Consider the following 16,473-nt stretch of genomic DNA (forward strand, 5'->3'; position numbering starts at 1 on the left):
CTTCATTTCATTTCCGTTTGAAAGGCATGATCAATAAAAGCATTCCCCGTGGTAAACAGAGAAGGATTTTTGTGATTTCTCAATATAAAGTTCTTATGATGATATGGGTTTTTGTATTCTGTCACAATCTTGTTCAGAGCCAAGTTACCTCAGCCTATTGATTTTAATTGCCTAAGCATCTAGCTCTGTACTGGGTTCCAGCCCTTGCCTTAACTCCTTAGCAGCTAGAAGCCCATTGCTAAGCAGCAGCCCAAGATCATTTGTGTTTGTTTTGTCACACCCAACTCTCTTGCTGAATTTGCATGGTTCCATTCCATTTGGAATGATTTTTGTGTATTTTATATATTTCATAACTGTATGATTTTTATCTGTTTATATCTTTGCATTTTCTATAAGCTGCACTGGGGCCTTATGGAGAAGGGCAGGTAAGAAATCTTATCAATCAGTCAATCACCTACACTGCAGGAGGGAAGCAAGAATCCACCAGAAATTAAGAAAGAATATGGGTTTCCAGTTCTCCCTTGCCAATCCCACAACATAAGATTAGTATGCTTCTTATACAGGGAAGGGGCATGTATAGGTGTTGACTACATTGACGCAAACCATGCCCAGGAACCTAATGTTATGACATTAGGCGTGAAGATATGTTATCTCTGATCTAAGCAGTAAGTGCTAAGATCAGAGATGAGGTATCTCTGATCTTAGAACTGAATGCCACAGCACTAAAATTCGGGATAGGCTTATCTCCAGTCTAGTGCTGTGGTGTTAAGTGCTAAGGTCAGAGAGATAAGCATCTGCCTGCTGTTTGACAATGAAAAGCAGCAGGCTGTGGAGTATCTCCAATCTTGGCATTATGAGACCATCTTGAAAGACAGCAGTTAAAGAGTTTTCTGCAATTTAAACCTCTGTGATCATATCTTTAAATAAAGCCTTTATTGGAGATAAAGCTTCTTACTCTTTAAAAGTCCCTCAGTATACTGGGGGTGCAAAGCCTGGGGTACAAAGGAAGAGTTTGGGCTGCACTGTCACCAGATCTAGTTTCCTGTTGCTGTTGGAGGCAGTAAGGTAAAGGTAAAGGGACCCCTGACCCATTAGGTCCAGTCGTGGCCGACTCTGGAATTGCAGCACTCATCTCTCTTTATTGGCCGAGGGAGCCGGCATACAGCTTCTGGGTCATGTGGCCAGCATGACTAAGCCACTTCTGGCGAACCAGAGCAGCGCACGGAAACGCCATTTACCTTCCTGCTGGAGCGGTACCTATTTATCTACTTGCACTTTGATGTACTTTCGAACTGCTAGGTTGGCAGGAGCTAGGACAGAGTGATAGGAGCTCACCCCGTCATGGGGATTCAAACCACCGACCTTCTGATCAGCAAGCCCTAGGCTCTGTGATTTAATCACAGCCCCATCCGCGTCCCTTGTTGGAGGCAGTACTGAGCTAGATAAACAAAAAGTGTGACTTGATGTAAGACGGCTTCCTATGCTTCTATGTATTACATGCATATTATACAGCATTTCCACACTTGTTGTGATGACAGATTTTAAATCTAAACAAGACCTCTGTGATGCTAGGACATGGCTGCACCAGAGTCCCTTGTCAAATCTTTTTATTTCAGTTTGCACCAAATGGTCTTGATCCCCAGAGACAGTCCAGTCAAAAAGAAGGTGGTACAGACCTTCTGAATAACAGGTGACAGAAATTCAATGCATCCCTTTTTTTTAAACACAGCAAGAATATATTGATTTCAACTAGATGGTGTCCAGTTATACTTTAAAGACATCTAAGAGTGGAGGGTCTGCTACATCAAGAAAATGTGCTGTTAATTCCCATCTTTGCCAAAAGCAGATTTAATGTCTCAATTGAATGACTCTTGCTTCATCTTCTCCCCAAGAGAATAAGAGCCCCATTAATCCTGCCAAAGACCCATCTAGTCCAGAATCCTGTTCTCACCATGGCCAACCAGAGGCCTGTCAGGAAGCCTGTAAGTACAACATGAGCCCAACAGCTCCCTCCTCATGTGTGACCTGCAGCAGCCAGTATTGAGGCATACTGCCTTTGACAGCCATCATTATCTCGTTAGGTTTTATCCTGTTGGATATAATATACTCTTACATCAAGACCAGAACTTCTAGCAGAAACAATGTCACCTTGCATTACAGTTTAATGGGTACAAAACAAGAAAGCTAGAGATTAATGTTTTCCCTCTGCTTATAAACAGGATTCAAATTTTTGCAAGCTTTGATGGATTTGGGGTTTTATGTGAACTGCTGGAAAGTATTGCCTTGGTGTGTTTTGCCTCATGTGACAGGACTTCTTTTACTAGCAATAAGGAAGATGTAGGCTTCCCCATTTTGCAATGGAGCAGGAAGAGGCATTTAAATCTGGGAGTCATTCCAGATGACAATAAAATCCAGATTTTGCTTTCAGTGTTAAAGCAGCGCAAGTAGAATCTGCAATACTCCATCTTTGATTTATACCAGTTTTCTTGGTGGTGGTGGTGGAAACGTCCAGTCCAACTGGGTGCTTCTGCCTCCACCTCTTTTTTTATTATTATCAGGAAATGTGCATGCTCAAGTGCTACAAAGGAAGGACACCCTTGTTTTTAAAAGACTGCATATGTGCTTCAGTTTGAGTGGTGCAGTGATGGAGTGTTCAGGCAGACATTTCAAAGGCACAAACTACTGTCGAAATGGAGCATGGGGAGAACTTTCATTACTCATGGTGACAGCATCACAGGTGATAAGCCATCAAGACCAGGCTTCCTCATCCTTGGCCCTCAAGATGTTTTTGGCCTACAACTCCCATGATCTCTAGCTAGCAGGACCAGTGGTCAGAGATGATGGGAATTGTAGTCTCAAAACATCTGGAGGGTTGAGGTTGAGGATGCCTGATCAAGACTTTCTGATATGCTTATAACGATCATTTGCACAGCAGTCAGTCTCATAGAACAGGTACTTACTGTATGTTTGTATGTGAAAAATAGCTTGTCAGCAGTTACATATTGTGCTCTGAGCATTGCGACATGGTTAGTTCTGCCCCATTTTGGCAGTGTTTGTATGATCCTCCTGAAATTTCTGCCCAGGGTTCAGTGGTCACATTAGCTAACAAAATTACTCTGGGAAATCCCACCTCTGTTGTGTGTGACTTATTCTCTATCCAGAAAACATAGCTTCTCAAGATGGTTGAAAGGTCTGAGTTGCAAACTGGCAACCCCATGGGCCTGGTTTTCAGACTTTCTTTCCATGTCAACTAATATGTCAAGGAACTCCTGCATCCTGTAGCAAATGTAGGGACATTATCTTTAGAGCACATGCACAGTCCATGTGGGGTATCAGCCAGGCCAGTTAACCTTCAGCAATGTCCCACGTGAACTGAGAATGCAAAAGGCTTTGCAAGCACCAAGCACCAGCTGATAGGCGGTGCTTGTCAACCCTACTTTCCTTGGGCAGTCACCTATTTATCTGCTCTATACCTGCCATCATACATTTGACTCAGCATAGCAAATAACATAATCAAGCTTTATTAATGCACTCACCTTGAAAGATGAGGTCTTCTGTAATCTTAAGAAACTGTATAGGCAAAAACCTGGTTCAAAAAACAGGTTTCGTTAAGAATACATGGCGAACTGGGGCCACAATGTTTGGATTTTTCCTAAGCAACAATGCACCTAAATCAATATTTGTCATGTCTTCATATGGGAATCCTTTAAATGTCTTGAGGCAGCAGGAAGACTATCCAGCTGGTTGGCTCCCTGCCCCATAGCCCTCCCTCAGATCCCTTTGCCCACCCTCTCTTTCCCATCTGTTGTGGGGAACACAAACTGAACTCCTGTTTGCTGCAGAAGGCAGGGGAGCATAGAGAGGGTGAAGGGGACCAGTAGGAGAAACAGGGCTTTGAGGCATGGAGGCTGCAGGGTCTCTTGGTTCCTTAAGGCAAACCCAAATGGTGTAACAAGAACACTCAGTTTCTGCTTATTGAAAGCTCTCCCAGCCCTCTTTTCTCTGCTGAGCAACCCTTCCTCAGGTGGTGTGATGGCCTGGGATTCGGACTCGGATGCTGAACCTGAGTGATCCCAGCCTGCACAGGATTCCCCGCCTCCAGAACCAGCTGAGCCGGGGCTGGGGCATGAGCCTGAAGGGTTCTCACCTGTGCTGGATCCTCAGGTGCAGGCATCAACTGAGTCTGCTCTGGCTCCTGAGGTGATGGAGGACCCATTGCCTGCAGGTGCTCCACTCTCAGCCCCGTCAGAGGAAGGTGAGGTTGCCTCTGGGTCCGGTAACCCTCCAGCTGCTCCTGAGCTGCAGAGGCTCAGGGCAGAGAGGCGGAGGGAACTAAATTCCCACAGGAAGAGTGCTAGCCTCCAGGCCAGGAGAGGCGAGTCACCAGAGGATTGGGGCCACCCTATGCCTCAGGGCAGATAAAAGCCGGCCAGCCCCAGTCCCAAGTTGTGGGAGCAGCATTGTTGGTTGCTAGTTCCTGCCTGAGCTCCTGACCCGCCCTGACTCCCTGCTTTCATGCCTGTTCCTGACTTCACCCGACTCCCTGCCCTGCACCCAGCTTCAGCTACTACGGACTGCCTCCACGTTGCATCTTTGACCACGGACCGTACTTGGACCTCGCCTCTCTGGTAACCCACGGGACCAGCACAGGTGGTTAACTCTTCCCTCCACTGCAATTCTAATGATGATTGACCCCCCCATGCTGCTTTCGAGTTTTCCCCTAAGCTTAATAGCAGCATGGCAGGAGGGGCAATTTACATCAGGGGGGTGGGAGGCAGGATTTAAAACTTTCCTCTCCCTACAATTTTGCTTGTGTTGTGCAGCTAAGTGGAAAACAGCTGAGAGGGATGAAAAAGAGGATGGAATGGAAAAAAGTATTTTCTGGAGCCCTACACTCCATCAGCTGATCTGGGAAGGGTATGTTGTGGGTCTTGTAAGATTAAGCTGTGATTGACAAGCAGCCCAATGCCTTCACATTGCTAGCTTCTGAACTGGAGATAGAAAAAAGGCATGTTTCTTGGAGACTATGCATAATGATGAGAGAATGTGCACATTGCCCAGAGAACGTACAATATGCAACCTGAATATTCAGAATCTTGATGAAGTTCCTTCTCAGGTCCTTGTATCTTTCTGATTCCTCACCCCAAGCCCTCCTCTTCATTGGCTTCTCGAACCACGTACAATCAATCTCCAAACCTGTTGGGTAGCATTGAATGATCAACTAGCAGTCTATCCCTGAGCATGTTAGCCTAAACAAAGTCTCACACAGTTCATCAAGTTCAGTGGGGCTTGCTTCCAAGAGATTGTGCTGCCTGAACCCATAGAACTGTCCATAAGAGTTGTCCTCCACATTTTCTTGTTTGGATGCTTTTATTTGCTTTGACAGTCTCCCCCCCCCAACCCCCCACATATTGCCATATTAATTTGAATCATTCTTGTGCTGTGCCTTTTTCTTTTGGTTTCCAATTTCATGCAACGGGATTCTCAGCAGAAATGTATAGGATTATGCAGCATGTTCTTGCACCAGGGTTGGGGACCAGGTATGGCTGGACTCTACCTCCCTTCATCCCTGACCATTGCCCCATTGCTGGGGCTGATGGGAGCTGGAGTTCAGCAAAATCCGGAAAGCCACAGAGTTTCCCATCGCTGTCTTGCTCAATTCTTTCTTGTGCCTCCCAAGCCACATTCCGGCTTCAGAAAAGCCTCTCAGTCTGTATACATTACTCAGAGTTAAGCTGAGAGAAGGAATGAGTAATAATGCCAGGTATTTCCTGAACTAGGCACCATCCCCTTCTGGATAGGGCCTCCCCCTTCCTTTTGAAAATAAGAAAGATAACTAGCCACTTGTGGATTGGTGCTTATTCACACGCCAGCAGCTTATTTTATTGGATGCCAAGCTGCGTAATTTAACTCAAGCTTATGGAAGGTGACAGGAAAGAGTTAATATCCTGAGGCGCTGAGGAGTGTTCAGGTGTGACTGTTCTTTCATATCTGGGCTGCGTGTAGCTACAGTGCAAACACCTTAGAAGGCAGCAGCTGTCGGAGTTGGAGAAGCAGCTCTGTTCAGGAGATATTATAAAATGGCTGACTCTGAATCCAGCTGTCCCAAAGAACTGCCACGGGAACTGATACTTGAAGACTCCATCCATGCGGCAAATGGATCACAGATCTGCGAGGAAGAGCATGAGAGCGTAGGGTTGAAAAATGAAGCAGACTCTCTGTCATCAGATCCAGAAAGAGGACACGTTCCCAGCAATGGAGTAGGCCTGGGAGAGAATGTGACTGAAAATGGACCCAAAGAGGAGCCACCAGGCAAGATTGGGGAAGGGGACGCGGTAGAGGGAGAAGAGGTCCTCTGTGACTTCTGCTTGGCTGAGAAGGTGCTGGCGGTGAAGTCCTGCTTGACCTGCATGGTGAACTATTGTCAGGATCACTTGAAGCCTCACTTGGAGAACGCCAAACTCCAGACCCATAAGCTTATGGATCCAATGAAGGACATTGACATGCAGAGCTGCGAAGTCCACAAGAGGCACCTCGGTTGGTTCTGCCATACTGACCTTGCGTGTGTCTGTGAGGAGTGCCTTGCAGATGGACACCAGGGACATAAGGCTGTCACCTGTGGGGTAGCCAGGAAAGAAAAGGAGGTAAATTGTAGCTTTCTGAGCGCTGTCAATGTTCAGGGGGAATGTCAGGGGATACTGGCTTGCTAGGAAATATGGGGCCTAGAGTTCTCATTCATACGCACACAGCCTTTTTACATGTTCGTGGCTGGCCCAGAGTGCTGCCAGAGGGATTCCTGCTTGATATCATGTTAAGATTGTTTAGAATTGCAAACTTACTGGAGAACAGGCTTCACTGAATGCAGCTGAGCTTGCTGCTGAGTAAACATGCTAGGGTTTTGCTGCAAATGTCGGGTGCCTGGGGTTTCATGGTTATGTAGCTTGACATATTATGAAACCCAGGAGACCATCCCACAGAAGGGATCACAGTTCAGGGGAAATCTGACAAAAGTTGGATGGACAAAAATGGGGTGTGCCTGCTTTCTGTTAGAAAAGGGTGGTATTGCCAAGTGTTATCTACACTCGGGGCCTGCTTGCAATTATCCCAAGCCCAGGGCAACTGGGGAGTTTGCTATATTACTAAGGGCTGAACTGGTTGTGTCACCACTGGCAGCACATGCAGAATTAGGCACAGATCAGCTTTTGGCACTTGGATACAGATGCTGGGAAGCTATGACTGAGTGTCAAATGCTGACACATGCCTGTATTTCTGGCAGTTTAGATGACTGGCTCTGTGGCTCAGCCCTTGGCTTTATGTCTTGACTCTCAGTGAGGACTGAGACAAAAATGCAGCTGCCACAGGACAAGAGAACCAGTAGTTCAGTAGGCATAATTCCTACGGATAGAAGCTCGAGGTAGAAATTGAACTGGAAAGATCCTCAGCTGCAGTGAGAGTTTCCAATATACGACACCATCATGGGACCAATAGCTATTAAAGTTAAGATTCATTCACTCAGAGATAGTTAGCATTGTTGTGGCAATTGTGCGCATTGAACTCTGCTTGCACCCAGTGGTATATGGTTCAAGGAACCACTGCATGAAGTAGGGCTTTCTCAGTGGTGGCACCCTAGTTATAGAACTCCTGTCCAGTTGAGATCAAATGGTCTCCCACACTATCTTGAATTAGGCAGCAGCTTAGAAATTTACTCTCATGGGGCACTGGAGCAGTGGAGCATAATTACAGTACCTCCGTTGATATGATTTGTGTTATAATATCCATTGTAGCGTATTGGATATTGCAAGGTATTCTGAACTGAGGTTTTAAAATGCTGGTTTTAAATGCTGGTTAAAATGCTGGCTATGTGGGAGGAAGGACAGAATGTAAGAAATGTAATAATTACTTCCTCCTTTCCACTTTCCCTTTCTATCACACTCGTATCACCCCCCCCAGTAGTTATGCAAGGTGGGTGTTATTTAAACCACTGAATATGAACACACATTTCACCCAGTGTTAAAAATAAGCCGCTGCATCTTTCATTCAGATGTTTAGGGAAAAACAAGCATGGACTTTACATGCTCCTTGTAAAATATTTAGCTTAAAAGTAAACAGACCTACAGCAATAATCTCAAAGGAGTGCCCAGTGCTCTTAATGATGAATTAGGGTGCAGTTTTGGGCAAACAAGTATGAAGGAGTTCTGATTTCCTCCCATTTGGATGATTGTTTCCATGTCCCAGATTCTGCATTGAAACTTTCCCAGCCTAAGGCTTTTATAATGTAGCAGTAATTCCAGAAATTGCTGTGAATCATAGTTTGGGTGAAAGAGGCAGGTATTCATAGCCGTTATGACTACCTGTGTAGGAGGTGTGAGCTTTGGGCTTTTCTGTCTATTCCTGTTCTCTGGGATAGAACTATTATTTGATGTTTCGTATTTAATACCAAAGGGATTTGTTAAGCTCATAATCTGTCCCCATGAAGAATGAAAGTTTAGATCAACTGGAGGTGTGGTAGAGGAATGACATGGGGATGCTGCCATGTGTTTAATACTGCATGCAGGTGCATTTTGGGGGTGCTAAATGCATGTGGACATGCAGTGTGGACATGCTCTTAGTCACAAGTAGATCCTCCCCCACCCTAAAGGCTCAGAGGAACCAAATAATGTGGTATATTTCAGGAACATGTTGCTTCGGAAAGCAAAACAGGCTAACATTGTTCCTGCCATATTTTGCCTCAGCTGAAGTTTCTGAATACCTTTCAAAGGCAGCCTCATGTGGAGCACATTGCAGGCATCTCATCTAGAATAGATGCGATCAAAACATGTGTGACAGTATCAATCTGATTTCTCCAGGAAAGGGCACAGCTGGCACACTGGTCAAAGCTGTGCAAAAACACAGCTGCCACCTGACAATCCCATGGCAAAGTTGGGTTCCAAGAGTACCCCAAACTGCAAACCTTGTCATTGAAGGGCAGTGCATCCCCATCAGGTACTAAGCTTTCCTACTGACCAACGGCACCTCTACCTGTCTCAGTTTGTTAGCCCATGATTGCACATTTAATGTAATGTGCACTTTGGCCCTTAGGGGATATGAATCCCAGATTGATTGCTTTTAAGGGAAAATGGATATTTCCATTTGATTCATAGCTTTTAAAAAATGTTGAGTTGCCTCTTTCAATAACCTCTGATTTTATCTACCCACAGTATGAACTTATTCAGCTCCAAGCAGGCTATGACTGGAAACTGAAGTCAGCAGAAAATGCAATTGATAAGCTGCAGAGAAATTCAGAGTCTATAGTGGTAAGATTTTCACTAGGCCACCTCTTTCTTTGCAGCTAAGTTCCTGTTCAGGTTGGTCTCAAATTGGCAGTATTGTACTGTATTAAGAAAGGCATTCCCATAGCCCTCTCTTTATTATAAGCAGGCTGTATCTTCCTAGACTTTGCTAACTGATTGTAACCCCACAAAACAATCTGGACCAGGGCTGGCTCCAGGTTTGGAAACGTCCTGGGCAAAATGTCCTCTGGTGGACCCCTCAGGCATAGCTGGCAGTGTTAGCAACAGCAGCAATTTCTCATATTGTCCTGGAGTAACCTGGTGCCCTACGGATGTTGTTGGATACCAACTCCCTTCCCAGCATGGCCAATGGTCAGGGATGATTGGAACTGGAGCCCAAAACATTTGGAGGGCACTAGCTTTGGGAAGGATGCCTGGAGCATATGATGTCGTAACTCTCTGGGAAATCCAAATGATGGCTTGCAGATATAGCTTCATGATGTGAAGGACCATGGTAGTGGCCCTAGGATGCTGAGTGTTGTTGATGGCTATTGTCATCATGGAAAAACAGGGACTAAAGTTTGTGGTTTAGCATTTTAATCATTTTGATTTCTCTCACTCCCCCCTTTTATGCTCATCTTGTTCTTTGATTCTTCTCAAAGTATAGCCACAAAATCTGTGGCCGTAGGATCAGTGTTCCTATGGACCCAAAACACTTCTTACCTTACCTTGTTACTCACATGTGCCAACTTTGATGGCCAATGTGGAAGAGGAGTGGCAGGCTCAATCTGCTGTGGAAACAAAAGCTTGATGATATCATCCAGCAGATGAGTAACATTTCTATGTGGCTGGGAGGTTCCCACAGGGTTGGTCCTCCTTAAAATAATAGAGGAGTGACTAATGCAATTCATTTTCACTTATTGGAAAGCTTCTTAACTGTGTAACCCTTCTGCCAGCCTGGTAGTTGCCTGAGGAATGTAAAATATTCTGTGGGTTGCTCCTCCGGCTTGAAGGTTTATCTCGGCGGTTGGGAACTTACGGCCCTTCAGATGTTTTTGGACTCCAGCTACCATCATTCATAATCATTGATCATATTGGCAGGGGATGATGGGAGTTAGAGTTCAACACCATCTGAAAAACTGTATGTTTGCCACCCCTGATGTAGATGATTCTGTCTCCATGTTGACCAGGTATGGCACACTCCCAGTGCCAAGTAGTTGAATGACAGCTAGTGACAGACTAGTCTTGTCAGGAGTTGACTGTCTACTAGAGGAAGGGGATATTCTCTGTCTCTGTTGCTCATTTATTTTCACAGTGCCTTCTGTTTTCTCTCCTTCAACAGTTTTCTTTCTTTCTTTTGCCCTCGCATCTCATATTAATATGGGCACATTTATCAATCAGCTTATTATATTTATATCCCACCTTTGCTCCAAAGAGCTCAAGGGGTATACATGGTTCTCTTTCCCTTTCCTATTTTATGTTTGCAATAACACTCTAAGGTAGGTTAGGATGAGAGACAGTGACTGGCCCAAGACCCAAGGCCACTCAGTGACTTTCTTAGCTGAATGGAGATTTGATTGCTGAACTTCCAGGACTTGGTCTGACACTTTAACCACCACACCACACTGGACCTCTAACCACTGCACTATGTTACTTTTCCAATAACAAAGATGGTGATTTCCTTCCCCTGCAGAGTTCCGTATCTGAAGTGAAAACCTTGGTGGAAGAGAAGTTTGAGGAGCTGCTCCAAGCAGTGAAGAAGACTCAGTCTGTTGTGCTAGCTTTCCTAGAGGAGAAGGAGCGTGGTGCCGTGAATCATGCTAATGGGATAAAGATCCACCTTGAGAACAAGCGGGTGGTGATGGAGGAATGCAAGAGCAGGCTGGAGAAGATGGCCACACACACGAATGACATCATCTTTCTGAAGGTACCTTAAGTGGCAAAGAGGCAAACGGTCAATTGGTGTTGCTGACTTAAAATGGTCAAATGTTTGGGTTAAGGAAATGCTAATGAAATGCAACCCTTGCTGTCTCACTGCATTTCTTTCTGTAAGCTGTGCGTGCCCCTGTGTGTTTGCGTGATCTGAGATGCTCAACCAAGCCTGTGGCCCCTCTAGTCCAGCATCCTGTTCTCACAGTGGCCAACCAGATGCCTCTGGGAAGCCCACAAGCAGGACCCAAGTGCAAAGGACCCCTCCCCCACTTGTGATTCCCAGCATGTGATATACAGAGACATACTAGGTTTGACAGTGGAGGTAGAACATTGACATTCGGTGGCAAGTGGCCATGGATAGCTCTATCCTCCACAAAATTGCCCTGTGCTCTTTTAAAGCAATCCAAGTTGGTGGCCATCACTGTCTCCTGTGTGAGCAAGTTCCATCGTTAAACTATGTGTTGTGTACGTGTTTGTGAGACCAGCTGCTGCTCCATGGGCAGCTAATGTGTGCATTTGGGTGAGCGGAAGCTGCTGGTGAGAGAAGCTGCTCCTATGCATGTACTTCATTTCTGCAGCCTTCAGCCTCTTGGCTCAAACTCCTTTTGTACCATGAGATTGGGGAGCTGTCTGACTTTCCAGAAGCAGCAGGAGCAAGCCTGAGACCAGGAGACCTGAATCAGCTGGGGAGCTGTCCAGCCAAAGAGGCAAGGATGAAACTGCTGCCCTAGCAGCCATCAGACAATGACTGAGCAGTTTTGTGGATGGTTCTGATGCCCAGCTCCTTCCTGGAGTACCCGCAGGGCCCTGATCTGCAGCAGTTGTTGCTTCCTGCTCCCCCTCCCAAGCAGGGTTGGGAGATGAGATGGGTCTTGGCCTGCCAAACAGGGGCTATGTCTCTGGACCTGGGATTTGGCCCCTTTGAGTCGATTTGGAAAAGAAAAGTGGAGATAAATATTAATAACAATGATGGTCAAGAAACAGGAAGGTTATTAGGCTGCAATAACTTGAACCAACCATGTGCATTATGTGTGCCTCCTTTTCTGTAGCTACCATAGAAGAGCAGTTAGTTGCAGGGAGTGAGGCCAGGCTAAGAAGTGCATATCCCTCTTTAGAAGCATCTTCCTGCTTAGCACATTGGAAGGGAAGGATAAGCCCAGCCCAGCCCAGCCCAGCTGTGACTCCCCTGAAAAGCAATCCAGTTAGGCTTAAATAACAACTCCTATAGTTGTTTTAAAAATATTTATTGTTGCATGCGGTTTGTGTGTGGGAGAAAGGTGGGGGCAGGGAATCAAACACCCAGAGTGGAAATGGTTAACCCTTGGCTTCTCACCCCCCACAAAACAGCCCTTGCACTGCAACTAGGTTTTTAAAGCAACTTCCATTGCCACCAATGGATGTAGGGTTTGTTTGGTTTTGCCTAATTGCTGTGTGAGGAGGTAGCATTGAGGTTGGGCGATTATATGTTGGTTGGAGAGGCCCTACCGGTATTTATGTATGTATGTGGGCATTTATTAACAGGAATACTGTGAATTCAAGAAGAACGAAGGAGACGACACGTTGCCCAGTGTCTACATTGGCCTAAAAGACAAATTGTCAGGGATCCGAAGGGTGGTCACAGAGTCCACGGAACATATTTTGCAACTTTTACAAACTTCCTATAAGGACAAGTTGCAGGAGTTTGCTAAAGATGGTGAGTGCCTATCTACCAACTCTCTTATCCAGTCCAGTGACCATTTCCTCTGTTGTTCCTACAACTAAGCTGTTGTGTTACTTTTCTTTTTGCAGAGGACGCTGGCATCAAAACAATGGTGTCCGCCATGATCCCATTCAAGCACCGCATAACTGCCCCTGAACCTAAAAGCAGGAGTGACTTCTTGAAATGTAAGGCATAATTATATACATGACTATCTTTCAGATGAATAGACTCTTAAGAACAAGCCTGTCAGTTTGTTGAGCAGAGTTTTGAGGGGAACAGCGAGAAGAAAACGGTGGTTTTAAACTAATAAGATATATTTCTTGTTCCTCCAAAGATATTTGCCCATTGACGTTTGACCCGGTTACTGCTCATCGCTATTTGAGGCTCTTGGAAGACAACCACAAAGTCACCAACACCACACCGTGGGAGCACCCGTACCCAGATCACCCAGAGAGATTTCAGCACTGGCGCCAGGTGCTGTCGGGCAAAAGCTTATACATCAGCCGCTACTACTTTGAGGTCGAGATATTTGGGGCTGGCGTTTACATTGGCATGACGAACAAGAGCATTGACCGGAAAGGTTCCGAAAGCAACAGCTGCATCTCAGGGAATGACTTCTCCTGGTGTGTTAAGTGGAATGGGAAGGAGTTCTCTGCTTGGCATAGTGATGTGGAGACACCATTGAAAGTCCAGGGATTCAGCAGGATAGGAGTTTACCTGGATTACCCCAGGGGCACCCTCTCCTTTTACGGCATTGCTTCAGATGTCATGACTCTTTTGCATAAGTTCGAGTGCAAGTTTACTGAACCTCTCTACCCAGCCTTCTGGCTTTCCAAGAAGGAGAACAGTGTGCAGATTGTCAAGTTGTGGGATGAGTCTGAGGCCACCCTGGCACCTCTTTCTGCTCACTTGGGAGAAGCAGCTTCTTCCAGCACAGCCTTGGCATCTGAGAGTGAAACAGAGGCAAGCACAAAGACATCAGAGTCGGGACACAGCCATTGATGAAGTGATGTGATCATGGGCACTCCTTCTTACTACAAGTGTGCCACTGAATTAATTAAAAGGTAAAGGCAGACATGATGGCCTCTAAGGGAGGGGGGGGGGGTCAAATATCCATATTAGGGCAATACTTTTATCTGGCCAACAAACACGTCACAAAATCAAGTGAGCTGAATTGTTCATTGCATGTTTACCTTTTTTGGTTGCCTACTGGCCCACTAAATATCTTCTCCAAATTGAGAAGCAGCTGGGGGAAAGGGAATCTCCAATGTCACGCTGTTAACTTTGTGGGGAACTGATGCACCTTTAAAGACTGGCATTGGCTGCCTCAGTGTTTGCCTGCTCCCTGATGCTCAACTGATACATTTGTAAAGAAGCATATTTTAAAAAACAACAACATCAACACTGCAAGTCTCCAGTTCTCTTGTCATGTGGCCTGCATGAGCAGTACCACGGCATTAGAGCTGTTCAGTTTCTGAAAACAACTGTTCTCTCTTAGCAAAGGAAATTGTGGGCATTTCTCATTTACTGCATTATCTTGGCAGGTTGAATAAACTTTGGTTTATTATTTATCACATTTTATTATGTTTTGATTCTTTGACTGTTTTGATATGGTATCAGAATTTGTTTTCTGCTTACACTGTCTGGAAAAATCTGTGGTTTGGATTTTCTAAACGAATAACATTACATCGAATGAAATGTGGCTGGATAACCAAGGTCCAGGTGAAATTGTCCCAGGGCCTAGACCTCGTTTGTGGGCCACCTGTTGTCCATTCCTGGCCTATAGCAAATCAGATCATCATTGATTGATTTATTGATTTTTTTTAATACTAGGTGCTCGCAAAAATCAAATGAGCAGGACCCCGACCCACAGGTTCACAATATGTGGCAAGTACAAAGACTGTTGATTCAGGACAGGGGTCATGCTAACTTGGGTGTGGACTATTTGGGACAAGGCTATCACTGAGTAAACTGTCGATTGCATCTTGACAGTTTTGTTTGCTTGCTAGCTGGTTAAACACCACCTCTAAACTGAGAAACAAATCAACTAATGGTCAAGGTTTCACTTTCTTTAAGTGATTTTGTTTTTCTCTAGAATTCCCTTTTTCCTGTGGGAAGTGTGTTACAAAAAGGAAACCTTATTTTATTTTAACTTTGTTAACTTGTGAATTCAGGAATGGAGGAGAAATGGCTGTGATGATAAAACTGCCTTCTCTCCAGTACAGGTGAAATTCAAACTGCACAGAAACAAAAGAAACGTCTCATAGCTCCTCTCTGTACAATTTCTCCTCCTGTACCGGCCATCCTAGCCAGAGAAGGAGTTGTTCAACTAGCTTCTGCTGCTTAAGCGAAGGCTGATGACGTCAAGATTTTAGGCCCATAAACCGCTTTGAACTCCTAAACTCATGAAGCTTCCAGCATCCCCCAGTAGGCAAGGGAAAGGCCTATCAGTGTAGACTTTTTGAGTGTGTGGACTTTCCTGAGAGCTGTGTGCACAGTATACCTTTGAAACAGTTTCGAAGCATATGTTTTCCCTCAAAAGAATTCTGGGCACCGTAGTTTGACCCTTACAGATTTACAGTTCCCAGCAACTCCTAAGCAACTACAGTGCAAAGAAATATTGGAGGGGGAAAGGTGCTTTGAGTGTGCTTTAAATGTACAATGTGCACACAGGCAAAGAAGGCTATGCACTCAGGTTTCTAGCTCCCAAGGAAGCTTTTGTGGGTAGTCTATTCACATAGGCTTTATCCAGTGCTATTTTTCTAGAAAAAAAGAGGTACCAGAACTCACCACCCTTCTACCATGAACACCTCCCTCATTCTCTTAGAATGGCAATGGCACCCACCTGAGAGAAGCCAGAACTGCATTCTGGTGAGTTCTGGCTGGAAAAAAAAGCCCTGGCTTTACCCCTGTAAACATCCATGTCTAACACAGGGACATAAGGAGCAGGAAAAGCTCCTTATGTGCCAGCTCCCCAGTAATTGTTTGCTTGAATAGCAATGTGTATAATGTAGGAACTGGGCTGTAACAGAGATTCTGTTTGAAATGCCAGCGTTATCTGGATAGAGAAATGTGTTTCTACTGTTCTGGAGAGCTGCGTAATTACTCCAACATTTTGAATATTGTCGGGCATGTTGTTGGCTCCCTTTGATTGTTGTCCTTAAAAAACAAACAAAGCCCAATTAAGTCAAAATTCTTGGTTTTTACAGTGACTTGATTCCACTGGTATCAGTGTAACCGAAGTCAGATCGTATCAATGCATTCGGGCAAGCTAATTGGCCTGTCTCTGTGTGTGGCTCTCCTTGTGTAACATGCACCCATTTTCCTCTGACAAACATTGTAAGATGTGGGTTTGTTTTGGCAGAACGCGAGAGCGCGGATTAGCAGCAGCGAGTGACGGAAGAAAGACATAAAAGAAGCATTGAACAGTTGCTGCTCAGGGTCAGATAAAGGGTAGCCAAAACGTGGGGTTAAAATTAACTTACTCGTTTTATACATCCCCCAATTTGATGTGAAGGCTGGGTAAATAAACATGTTCATAAGACAAGAATTGTTTTCAAGAAAAGTGGAGAG

The 16,473-nt window shown here is 45.2% G+C and overlaps 1 protein-coding gene across 1 annotated transcript; it reads left to right on the plus strand.

The window, feature by feature from the left end:
• The first annotated feature begins 5,865 nt into the window (after nt 1-5,865).
• TRIM16 (tripartite motif containing 16) lies at nt 5,866-14,476 on the plus strand. The gene is made up of 6 exons (XM_083726078.1): nt 5,866-6,644; nt 9,198-9,293; nt 10,963-11,196; nt 12,723-12,894; nt 12,990-13,085; nt 13,235-14,476. Exons 1-6 carry the CDS (start codon nt 6,081-6,083, stop codon nt 13,900-13,902), a joined length of 1,830 nt encoding a protein of 609 aa, XP_083582204.1. The 5' UTR covers nt 5,866-6,080; the 3' UTR covers nt 13,903-14,476.
• Nucleotides 14,477-16,473: the final 1,997 nt, after the last annotated feature.

This window comes from Podarcis gaigeae (genome assembly GCF_964106915.1).
Source record: "Podarcis gaigeae genome assembly, chromosome: 2".
Classification (NCBI taxonomy): domain Eukaryota; kingdom Metazoa; phylum Chordata; class Lepidosauria; order Squamata; family Lacertidae; genus Podarcis; species Podarcis gaigeae.